We start from the raw sequence: 12,377 nt of genomic DNA on the forward strand, positions 1-12,377 counted from the left end.
TAGGAGGCTGGGACAGGGTCGGCAGGCCCCGTCTCCTCCAGACCTCCCTTGCTGGCATTGGGGAAAGGAGGCTGAAAGTCCAGCTCCCATCTTGGGTCTGGCCCAGTTTCTGGTTCTGAGAGGAGGTGTGCTGGCCGGTGCTGCAGCTTCGAGCATGCTGAGCCTTCAAAATGTATCTCCTCAGGGACAAGGAACACTCCTGCTCTGCGGAAGCTCTCGCAGAGCTTGGGAGGGCCTGCACCTTTGCTTTTCTGTTTTTCTGACTTTCTTCTCTCTCCCTGCTTAACCTCCATGGCCCTTTGTCTCTCCCTCTGTCCTTGTCCCCTGCTGACTTCACATTCTCATTGTCCCTGCCTCTGTCCCGCTCCACCCCTTCCTTTATCTCTGTCTCTCTCTCTTAATTGGCCATAATTTAGAACTATAGCCTATTATCCAGAAGTTATTTGATTGAATGAAATTTTAACTTTCCCATTCATACATTCAAAGGGCAAGAAGTGGAGCACTATGCATTTCACCCTGAAACAGTATTTTTTTTGTTTTTCTAGTATTGAACATTTGAGCCCAGGGCCTTGTGCAAGCGAGGCAAGCACTCCACCACGGAGCTGCATCCCAGCCCTGAAACATTAATTTAATGGCCTTTTAACTTCTGTCACTCTTGGCTGAGCTCTTCCTGCCTTTGAAATCCATGTCCATCAATATAACATTGTCCCTTCCCCCATCCGAGCCCTGGACTAAGGTCATGCTCTCTGGCTCTGCTGCTCGGGCATGTTGATAATTGAGGGTACTGAGGACCAGAGGAGCACATGGGCTCAGATGGAGCAAGACCCTTGGAGTACACTGTCCCCTGCCCCTATGTGGACTAGTCCCCGAATGGCTCTTATGCATCACATCAGGCCCAGGGGAGCAGGAGACACAAATGGAGTACAATGTTCCTAACTTGGAGATGAACAGCCTTCTCTGTCCTTAGACTTGTTCTATTGCTTTCGGATCAGGGGGTTCGGTTCAGACTACTGCCCTCCAGATAGCCGAGGCATGGTCAAGGAGAAAGAAAGGGAAGGAAAATAACAGCAACAACAACAATAACATCAACAATTCTGAGATTACTTTAGCATATCAGTATATCCCCGATATTGGATGCACATACATGAAAACATTTTTCATTGTTTATCTAAAATTCAAATGTAACTTGGAGTCCTGTAATTTTACTGGCTGATTCTGGCAATCCTGGCAGAGAGGTAGAGGGATTTGCTTGAGGTCACACAATGATTAGAGGAAGAGCCAGGTTTTTAGAGGCAGACACTGATTGCAAGGGCAAGCCCCTGGTTACTGCTCAGCTGCCTCTCTCATCCTGGCCCTGCCTTCCTTCTGTCCAGGCCCCTCCATCATGCTAGGCCCTTCCTCTCCATGGAGGAGTCTGACTAGGACCTCCCTTCCCCAGATGTCCCTGGGTCTGCTCCTTAGCCGCAACCTTTGTACTTTCCCCAAAGCACAATTGGTTCATTCCATTGAAATCTATTAACTCAACACATGTGTATGGAGCACTTTCCAAGAAACACTCTGCTAATGTAGCTCTGGCTAATAGATTAGTTCCAGAAAGTGTTGTCGGATCAGTTCCCACAGGCCCTCTCCTTCCACCCAATATGACCCAACTTCAATGGGATGTCTGGAGACCATTCCCCAGACAGGTGACCCATGGGGTCCTTCCCAGATTGGGTGTGCTGCAAGGGCAATGCTGTGAAGGGTGGATTGAGGGGACTGTGTGCCCCTCACTCTCAGCCCATGCCTGCTCCTGCAGGAAACCTTCCTAAGAGGACATTCCCAACCTTCCCTCCCCATCCCTACAGGTACTACTTCCCGTGCCAACGCTGGCTGGCAGTGGAGGAGGATGATGGCCAGCTGTCCAGGGAGCTGTTGCCAGTGGACGAGTCCTATGTGCTGCCCAGCGAGGATGAGGAGGGTGGGGGACATGGTGACAGTAACCCCCTTGACAACCTGGCTCTGGAGCAAAAAGGTTTTCTAAACTAGAGCTGATTTTCTCCCTCCAGAATTCCTGCCCCCTCCTCTCCTCCACTTTTGATCTCCATCTTTCCTCCCTCCCTAAGGGCTCTGGGTACAATCCAGATGCATCACCCTCTCATTCCTCCACGGCAAGGAAGGAGACGTCAGGGTGGGAAGCATGTTCCCATGAGCCCAGCAAAATGCTCACTATAAAGTACAGTTTGTAAAGTACATGGGGTTACTGTCGGGATGGAATGGTCGTAGCCAGATCTGATTCATCTTTTGTCCTTCCCTCCAGGCACATGAGAGGCTCCCAGTGCATTTGTGTCCAGGGAAGCAATGAACACTGGCCCTCAAGAGTCCCCTGATGCTTATACCTCTTCCCTGAAACCTGCATCCCAGCATGGGAGTCAGCCCAGGGCTCCAGGCTGGTCGCCTCTGATTCTCCCAATCACCCCCACCCCATCTCCCCTGTCCTATTGACTCTATTGATTGAGGGTTTCCTGTGTGAGCCAGGGTCAGGGGACATTATCTCCACCCTCAGGCAACTGCAGAAAAACACATACTGCAAGTAAAGTGATCATGGAAATGTGCTTATTTCTAATCCTGGGGTCCAGGAGTGTAGGATTGAGAGAGTAGGGGAAGAGCTGGCCTGATCGGGCCAGATTTGGGGAGCAAGGAAGCCCTCCTGGAGGTGATGGTCCTCTCTCCTCCAGGAGCCTAGAGCAGTGTGCAACTCACTTCTCTATGTTCTTCTGGCAGATAAATCAACCACGTTCTCAGTGACCGTAAAGACAGGGGACAAGAAGAATGCAGGTACCGATGCCAACGTCTTCATCACGCTCTTTGGCACACAAGATGACACGGGTAAGAAAGCAATGGGGACCAAAGCTTACCCACGTCTGTCCCTCTCTGGGACTCAGAAGTGTCCAGGGAAATTCTGATTGCTGAACCCAGCCCCATACAAGAAAGGAAGTTCCTTTTTTCCTAAAATATCTCCTCTGGGTCAGCTTTCTCTTCTGTTCTAATGGCAGAGATGTCCCTTACCCTAAATGCACCCCAGTAACACCTGGGAAAAAGTGGCTCCTCCCAACCTCCTATGAGCTCCAGCCAGTGGGCACCATTCTTCCTTAGTATGAGATGCCCAACGTGTCCTGAAGTTACTCTGAAGCCTTTGCATAGCAACCCAGAGAAGGGGGCATTTAGTGCTGGGCTAGGATCTTCTCGATGCCCCCATCCAGTCATTGTGTCTGAGTTTTGAGAAGTCAGCCCTCAAGTTGTCATCATGCATTAGCTCAGAGCTTGTGAGTTCAGAACTGCATGCCAACTGTTCTTGAAGAATGAACGGGCTTATCCTGAGCCATGGGTGCTTATATTCTAAAATGACAGTGAGCTAATAGAGACCTCAGCCTGGGGAACTTAACTGATTGGTTCAAATTTACACACCACCATTCATGAGTTGTATGACCTCGGACAAGCTGCTTAACCTCTCTGTGACTTAGTTTTTCCCCGCTTGTAAAATAAAGATAAAAACTTTATGTGCCTCATAGAATTGTGAATTTCATGGAATTAATTGAACATGTGAAATATTTGGGTCAAAGTATTATTCGATAAACACTAATCATTATTATTATTTAATGGGTTAGATAAAGCAAATAATGAATGATGAACTAATTAATTTATAACTTCTACCGTATGTGGTTGTGATGGCTCCTGAACCATGGTCAAAGGAATCCATGGCTCCAACATCTGCTCTTACTTGCCTAGACGCACTCTTGCGCCCTTGACGGTCATCATCTTATTATGTTCTTACAACAACCCTACAGGGAAGGGAACAAGAACACCTCTTTTTGACATTTGAGGAACCAAGTCTCAGAGACATTGAGCAATTTGTCCAAGATAGTCCAGATGGCAAGAGGCAGAGCCAGGCATTTGGACCAAGGTCTGTCTCTCTGTGTGCTTATGCCAGTCTGCAATGAGGCTATGAATGCCAGAGACTTTCTATGTGAGGTGGGACCACAGTAGGACTGAGGGCAGGGGCAGGGGAGACTTCAAGGCAAGCTGAGGCAGGAGGGGATGGAGGTGATTCTGAAACCACCTCAAATTTCAGGCTGACCCACAGCCGGAGTCCCCAGATTCCACATGAGAGACGGCAAGTGGGAGGTATTTGATGCCATCTCTCCAGCCTTCCAGATGAGAGTCTCCAGAGAATTCCCTTTGTCCCATCTGCACAGGGGTCCCTTGTTTTCTCAGTGAGCATGGGAAGGGTGGTTTTACTGGTAGTTCCTTCCTCACATGGAGAATCATGAAGAGTTAGGAAAGAATGTAGATGTTGACATAGAACCCCACCACCTTCTCCTTGGAGAAGGCCTTTCTTTGGGTATAAACTAGAAAAAAAATGTATACTTGAAAGGGTTACAGCAAAGCTCAATAAAAGAACACACACACACACACACACACACACACACACCCCAAATGTGCCAAGGTGCCTGGTGGATGATAACTGCATAGTCTAAATTTAACTTTAGAGTTGAAAAGTTTGGTCATTATGGAGAGAGGCAAAATGGGTTGGTGGCTAACATGATTGGATAGATCTCAGGGTCAGCCAGTCATGTTGGGGTCATTTGGTTGGCAGGAACAACCCTCCTGAAATCCTCCAAGACCAACAGCGACAAGTTTGAGAGAGACAGCATTGAAATCTTCACAGTAGAGACGCTGGATCTGGGAGACCTGTGGAAAGTCAGGATTGGCCATGACAACACAGGTCTGGCTTCCCTCCCCTGTTCTCTCCATGAGCACTATGTTGAGAACCTGTGGGCATCTGAGAAAATGCTTGGAGATTTGGACACCATCTTCCTTCCATAATAACACAGCTTCTCCAACCCTCTAGTCCATTGGAACCCAGGCTGAACACTGATTCTGGTCTAATTGGTTTGGGTTGGGACCTGGAAACTGGAAATTTTTAAAGCCTTTACCCATTCCCCAACCTCAGTAAAGTTAATATGAGGCTAGATTCAAAACTCCCTGACCTAACTCTGGCTCTCTGATTTGAGTGTGCATCAGAATCACGTGGGGGTAGGGCAGGGGTTTTGAAGCACAGGGTTCTCTCCCACCAGACTAGATTCAACAGGTCTGGGAAGATGCCTGAGAATATGCACATCTCCCAAGTCCTTGGGTGTTATAGAGCCTGATGACCTGGGGTTCCCACTTTATAACCACTATCTAGCCAGCCCTTTGTCTGGAACCCACAGACAATGCAGATAGGTAGAGGATGTACCTGTGTTTGCTCTCTCTGAGTAAAGTTGGACTCTTTTTTTAAATTTTTTTTTTTTTTTTAGGTACCAGGGATTGAACTCAGGGGCACTTGACCACTGAGCCACATCCCCAGCCCTATTTTGTATTTTATTTAGAGACAGGGTCTCACTGAGTTGCTTACTGCCTCACTAAATTGCTGAGGCTGGCTTTGAACTCGCAATCCTCCTGCCTCTGCCTCCCAAGTCACTGGGTGGACCCTTTTTCTTAGTGCCAAAACCACCCTTGTAAGCTTAAGGAAGGGATCCTGGTCCTAGAACCCATGACTGTCAAGACTGTAGGAACAGGGCTCTCTGCCGCGTTTCCATTGCTTTCTGGAAGCTGGAGCACTCAGGGAGGAGCATCATTCCTCCACTCATTTCCCTCCTCCTCCTGCATCACAAACTGAGCCAGGGAGCTGTGAGTGTCATCCTGCCATTGAGTGGCATGATCGCCTCTGTAGGCTCAGGCTCCCTGCAGCATCCCTGGGCTCCCTGTTTGGAGCTCCTTCCACCCTGGACTGCATCCACTTTCCTCCCCTCAGAATGTCTCTGACCTCCTGTTACCTCCCTGTGCTCCTTCACTGTTGCTAATTTTGCTGGCAGCAGCCCGGGGTGTGATCCAGCCCCAGCAGTGTGCACATATTAACAGGAATCATCTCAGCAGTGCTGTCAGCAGAAGGAATGACGCAGGAATGGTGGAGCTCTGGGTGTCCGCCAGCCAGTCAGGGAGGATGTTTGGAGTCCCTGCAGGAACCCACAGGAAACCATCTCTGCACAAGTCCCTGATGGTTTCTGGGTCTCCTCTCTCTCCAGGCAAGGCCCCAGGCTGGTTTGTAGACTGGGTAGAAGTGGACGCCCCATCTCTTGGAAAGTGCATGACGTTTCCCTGTGGCCGCTGGCTGGCCAAGGATGAAGATGATGGGACCATTGTCAGAGACCTTTTCCACGCAGAGCTTCAGACAAGACTGTACACACCATGTGAGCACCACACACGGCAAGGCCTGTCCCCCTCAGAATCCCAGTACCTGCCACCCGACTTCACCCCCGTCCTCCTCCAGGGTCCACTCCACTTTGGAGATTTGGCTCTCTCATTCCTTCCCCAAATTTTCTGAGCTTGGGGTGGGGAGGGCAGAGGAAGCAGCCATGGAGCTGTGGGCATAACCTCAGGGAAAGAAAACACAGGACTTATTCCAAAGTCATCGCAAACTAGCTGTGACAGAACAGAGAGCCTGATCTCTGCAGGCCTCAGTTTCTTCATTTGTTAAACAGAGATAATAATGTAGGGTGGTTCTAGTATCAAAAAGACTGGTCTAACTGTGGGGAATGGTGACCAAGCCACCACCAATCCTTCTTCCAGGCATCTACATGCCAAAGAAATCCCCGCTACATGAGGGTTAGGAGGAGGCGGGAGAACTCAAAAAGGAAGTCAATGTGATTCCTTTTATTGGAGTAGCTTGTGACATTTTGACATTTCCCCTCTACTGTTGTCAGCTGATTATAGGCATTAAATGTTTATATATGTGTAAGTGCATTTTAGGACCTGGGAATCAAACTGAAGTCAACAAAACTATAAATAATCTGTCTGAATTTGGTAAAATCTGAACCAAACCCAGAGCATATGTACAACTTTTTTTCCTAGCTAAATAATGAACTCTACCAAAATATTTTCCCCAAATAACAAACAGCATGAATCTGTGATGTACTTTTCCCCCTAAAGCAATTCCACTGAAATATTTTCTGATCCAAAGCCCGAAGCAAAGTGACATTTCCCCCTCCAGTGAAGTCCCTAGGCAGGCATGCACAAAGCAAACCCTAGATCCAGTCCTTGCTCCTAGGAGCTGCCTGCAGCACAGAGTAGACTCTGAACTGACACACACACACACACACACACACAGGGCTGGCAGCAGGACTGGTTGGGACCCTCAAGAGCAGATATACCCATCCCCTCTGTGCCCTAGGACAGGACTTCCTCTGTGTCCCACCAAAAGTGTAAGAGTTTATGTGGCCTGACTTTGAATATACAGTTGTTCCTTGACAGTCTGGGGAATTGATTCCAGGACCCCCCACAGACACTGAAATCTGCAGATGCTCGAGTCTCCTGTATTAAACAGCATAACATTCACATATACTCTATGCACAGCCTCCTGTATAATTTAAATTATCTCTAGATGAGTTCTTGTGCCTCATACAATGTAAATGCTATGTAAATAGTTGGAATTCTGTGTTGATTAGGGCATAACAATAAGGAAAAATGTGTGTACATGTTCAGAACAGACACAACTTTTTTTTTTTTAATCATGGTTGGTTGAATCTGCAGAAATGGGGAGCTGACTGTATTCAGTTCTAGCCTGATGGTAAAAGCAACCCATTTGCCCCTTGTCTTGGACTCACTTTTTCCAAAAGAAAAAAAAAAAAAAGCAAAAAGGTGGGGAGAGAAAGGAAGGAAGGGGAGAAAAGAAAAAAGACCACAAAAGGAAATTGTTCAGGAAAGCCAGAATGAAGAGCTGGATGTGGCGTGAATGTGAAACTCTCAGGGTGGGAATAGGGAGGGGGAGTTGACTGCTCAGGACCTACTTCCAGAGAAGGCCTCTGGGTCCAAAGCCAAGGGCTCCAGGGAACCAGGGAGCTTGGTCCAGGATTGACAGAAAACAGTGTCAGCAGTCCCAGGCAGGATACTGGAAAGCATGTTGGAAGCTAGGTGTGACAGTAGTCAAGGTTATGTGATCCCCTGTGAAGCCAGCATCAAGGCACCCTGAAAATAAATGAAGTGCTCCTAGTGGGGTAACCGAGGACCCGTCCCAGAGGCCAGAGAATCAGAAAGGGGCAGCGGAGGCTCTGGACATGCAGTTCCCAGGGGAGGCGGGCCCCAGTCTGGAACTACAAAGGCAGAACCATGCCATGCCAGAGCCAGGAGGGACTTTTGGTTTCCACATATGTCTGAGGGTCATGACAAGTGAGGAAGGTGTCCCAGGGCAGTGAGTTTGGGGAGGAGAAAGTCTGAGAGGGGACCCTCCCCAGGCCATCTTGAGCTCTTCCTCAATTTTCACACATCAAGGTTTTTCCTGGACGTTCTTAATAAATGTATTTGTGGTTCATGAAACAAACTGAACCACAGATCTAGTTAAACCTCCTCGTTTTATAGGTGAAGAAACCAAGGCCCAAGGACACACAGCTACCCCATGGCAGAGGCAGAACTAAAAACCAGAAACCAAATGTGGGCCCAGGCCTGGAGCCATGAGGGCTCAGGGTGGGCTGTTCCTACTCAGAAACGTCCAGGGCTTCTGCTGCTGCCCGCTGGTCTCAGGACAGCCCAAACTCCATCACCAGCTTTTCTCTCAGGCCTCCCAGGCTTCAGGCCAGGGAGCAACCTGAATCCTCAGAGGACTGCAGAAATGAGCCTCCCTGTGGCTTGAGGGCCTGGCAGGGTTAAGGCCTCTATTTCTCAGCAACCCATAAATGGGGCCCTCTTGGGCCACTGTAGAGCTCTATGTCATCTTCATGGGCCTCCATGGCATGCTCTCCCTGTAGCGTACTGTAGGAGGCAGTACGTTCTTCCATTTCACCCCTGGTGGTAGACTGTACAGGCTCGGAGGTCAGACAAGTCTGGGTTCAAGTTTGAATACTACCATGTTCATCTCAGGCAAGTGATTTCTCTGAGCCTTGATTTCCTCATGTTATAAAATGGGTAAAACAATACCGACTCCATCAGGTCATCGTGAGGATGAAAAGAGATGAGGACTTTAGGGTGCTTAATATAGAATCTGGCACATAGCAAGTCCTCCATGAATGACAGTTACAAGTGTCACGATCACAGGGTTGCATCAAAGCACCCTGAAAATAAATGAAGAGCAAATTCCTTGTCTGGAGAAGCCAGAACTGCCTGTTCTCTTGAGCATTTTCCACTGGGATTTCTCTCTTGTGTGATATCTCTCTCTCTCTCTCTCTCTCTCTCTCTCTCTCTCTCTCTCTCTCTCTCTCTCTCTCTCTCTCTCTCCTTATTTTACTGAGGCCTACAGTAACCACACACATTCATATACATATGCAGCAAATGAAAGTGTCACAAAAAATTTACCCTCCCTCTGTGGGACATACAGTGAGATTTTCTATTCCATTCGATTCGATTCCTTATAGTTTTTAAAAAATATTTTTTAGTTGTTGATGGAACTTTATTTTATTTATTTGTATGTGATGCTGAGAATCGAACCTAGTGCCTCACACATGCTAGGCTTCAAGTACTCTTCCACTGAGCTACAACCCCAGCCCCAATTCTATAAAGTTTGTAAAGAACTGGGTGGGCAGCTTGCTAAACCCACTTCACAAGCTGCCCATGAACCCCAATGTGTAGTTACAATACATGATTTTTAAACTACTGTTTTCAAACTTTAGTGGAGAGTGTGTGTTAGACCTACCTCACAGACAGTCTGAGGAGGAGTTTGGGAATCTGTATTTTTAACAAGCTCCCCAAGGCTCCTGAATCAACAGGTCCTCAGCTCACACTGCAGACTTGCTGGTCCTTCCTGCTGGTGGATGCTTATGAGGTAGCTGCTTGTTAACAGCCCTGGTTGGACAGATCTCTTTTAAAGACAGATGGTAGTCCCGGAACTGAGGAAACCTGGTCACCCTCATCTCCTCCTGTCCCTCCTCTACAGGACACTTCTGTAAAGTGAAGGTACCTGAATGAGGGTCCAGGTGTACAGGTTGGGGAGGGCAGGCCAACTTGAAGCAAGTGAGGCTGGGGGTTAGAGCTGGGGAGAAAGGAGAGAGGATTCTCACCACTGAAGCCAGGAGATCTGAGTGGAGAGTCCCCTGAAATCTAATGCTCCTAATTACAGAATGTCCAGCTGAGCACCATGTTGAGGGGACTTTACAGAAAACAGAAACTAAGGTTCATAACTAACTTGCTCAGGTCACACGGATAGTTAAGTCAGATTCAAGCTTGGGCTTGTCAAATTCCATAACTTGGGCCTTCCGTCAGTCCGTTGTACTGGTCTTGTGATGCCTGAGGCTCAGCGACCCTGATCTGGTCTGAGGGATCAAGGGATTTCTGTGATTGCAAGACATGAACAGGACCACCCTGTGGTTGCTAGGCAACCATGTGAAAGTCAGGTCCAGGAGCAGCAGCTCCCCAGTGAAAGGGTCTGGGCTGGTGAAGAACTTGACCTCACCTGCCTTTGTCTTCCATTCTCTCGTCCCCTCTTGCCACCCCCCTCAGTTGTCCCTTACGAGATCACCCTCTACACCAGCGATGTCTTTGCTGCTGGGACAGATGCCAACATCTTCATCGTCATCTACGGCTGCGATGCTGTGTGCACGCGGCAGAAGTTTCTGTGCACCAACAAGAGGGAGCAGAAGCTGTTCTTTGAGAGGAAGTCTGCCTCCCGCTTCATCGTGGAGGTACCTGGGCTCAGCAAGCTGCCTGCAGAGGTGGCGGGTCAGAGAGACAGGGAGAGAAGCCTGCGTTGAGGGCAGGACATGCTCTTTATCATGGGAGCTGGGCAGCTCATCCAGTCTCTCTGGGCTTCAGAACCTCCCACCAACCAAGAGGACAGTGAAGCTGGCTCTGGCCTTCCAGGACTGGGGTCAGGACCAGAGGCAACGAATGGCTAGGACATGGGAAAATGAGAGAAACCATGCCAACAGGTTGTCTCCCGTGAGTCCACCACAAAACCCAGGTCTATAGTTGGAGCAAAGCTTCTGGGCAGGGTGGTCTGGGGGATCTGGGGGTTGGCATGTGAATCTCACCACCAGTGATCACGTGGGAACAGGTCTCCTGCTTAGCTTGCAAGCCACGACCAAGCAATCCAATAGAGAAGAACATCCGTGTGTTCCCCAGCTCCCTGTCAAGTCTGGGCAGTAGGGTTTTCCCTGAAGTTTGGTATGGGTGTAGGTCCCAGCCCCCTGGAGTCCCACACCCCTCCATTCAGTGCCTACTCTGACCCAGGATCCCTGCAGTGTACCCAGCAGGTGGGAGACACGAGAGCAGGAGAAGCCCCGCCCCTGCCTTCAAGAGTCCTGCAGTGTGGGTGAGGACCCCAGAACTCCACACAAAGCTTCTGGGTCTGGTGATTGTCACCATAATTGACCCTGTGGGTCAGAGGGCACGGACCTCAAGGAACTCTCAACCCTGCTGGACCGATCCCTGGGCAAAGAGGGGGAAACCAAGGCATAGGGTGCTCAGAGGCTTACAGAAAGCCACGCCACTAGGATACAGTGGACGCAGGCCTGAATCTGGAAGGACTGGCTCTGGAATAGCACCCTGAGCCTCGGCCAGGTCTAGCAAGTGGGCGGAGCTGGAGCCCATAGGTATCTAGGGAAGGAAAGGGCTCTTGGAAGAGCTGGTTTTGGCTGGGCATGAAAGTGGACACATGCAGGGACAAGGAGGAATAGTATTCCTTGTGCGGGGAACAGAATGACCAGCACCCCAGAGGAGGAAATAAGTAAAGCTTGCAGATTGAGTTTTAGCCAGAGGGCCTGGAGGAGCATGATGTGACTTAGGGAAACAGCAGGGATGAGAAGGGCCAGGAACCTCAGGGGCCTCAACTCTCCAAGTAGCAGGGACCTGTGGAGACACCCCTTCTTTGTTGGTTATGGGAAACAAAGCCCCCAACTCTTCCTCATTATTGATCAGTCAGTGGCTGTCCCAGGAGACCTTCTTAGGGACCATTCAGGCACTCGTGGGAAGGTCTACCACCTTTGTTGAGTCTTTTAGCAAGAAAAATTCAAGGCTGATTCATTTATCCACATAAAACTCACATCTCACCACCCAAGATGTCATGGCGTGAGTCATCTGAGCCCAATGCCGTCAGTGGCTGAGGCTGTGGTTACACCTCAGCAGGACTTCTGGGGACTTTCATCAATGAAGTCCCCACTAACAAGCAGCTATAATTTGCCAGTAATTTGTTGCTATTTTTTTTTCTTTTCAAATCTATTTGGGTCTCAGGGAGTTTGAGACCTTGAGAACACACAAAAAGGCTTTGTCTCTAGCCCCTGCCCCTCCTCCTGCCCACACCCCTCTCTTCCTTTCTGTTGTCCAGTGGATCTCCAGGTGAGAGGAGAGCCCGGGATGGCCAGCACTGACTCTCACTC

At 49.2% G+C, this 12,377-nt stretch overlaps 1 protein-coding gene across 3 annotated transcripts in view; it reads left to right on the forward strand.

The window, feature by feature from the left end:
• Loxhd1 (lipoxygenase homology PLAT domains 1) overlaps positions 1–12,377 on the forward strand; it is a 135,893-nt gene that overhangs the window by 77,196 nt on the left and 46,320 nt on the right. For all 3 annotated transcript variants that reach the window (XM_071602632.1, XM_027935672.3, XM_027935673.3), the window contains 5 exons: positions 1,845–2,011; positions 2,761–2,865; positions 4,634–4,762; positions 6,105–6,269; positions 10,504–10,685. In XM_071602632.1, coding sequence (XP_071458733.1) covers positions 1,845–2,011; positions 2,761–2,865; positions 4,634–4,762; positions 6,105–6,269; positions 10,504–10,685 — 748 coding nt within the window. The remainder of the gene's footprint in view (positions 1–1,844; positions 2,012–2,760; positions 2,866–4,633; positions 4,763–6,104; positions 6,270–10,503; positions 10,686–12,377) is intronic.

Source organism: Marmota flaviventris, chromosome 16, assembly GCF_047511675.1.
Source record: "Marmota flaviventris isolate mMarFla1 chromosome 16, mMarFla1.hap1, whole genome shotgun sequence".
NCBI lineage: Eukaryota > Metazoa > Chordata > Mammalia > Rodentia > Sciuridae > Marmota > Marmota flaviventris.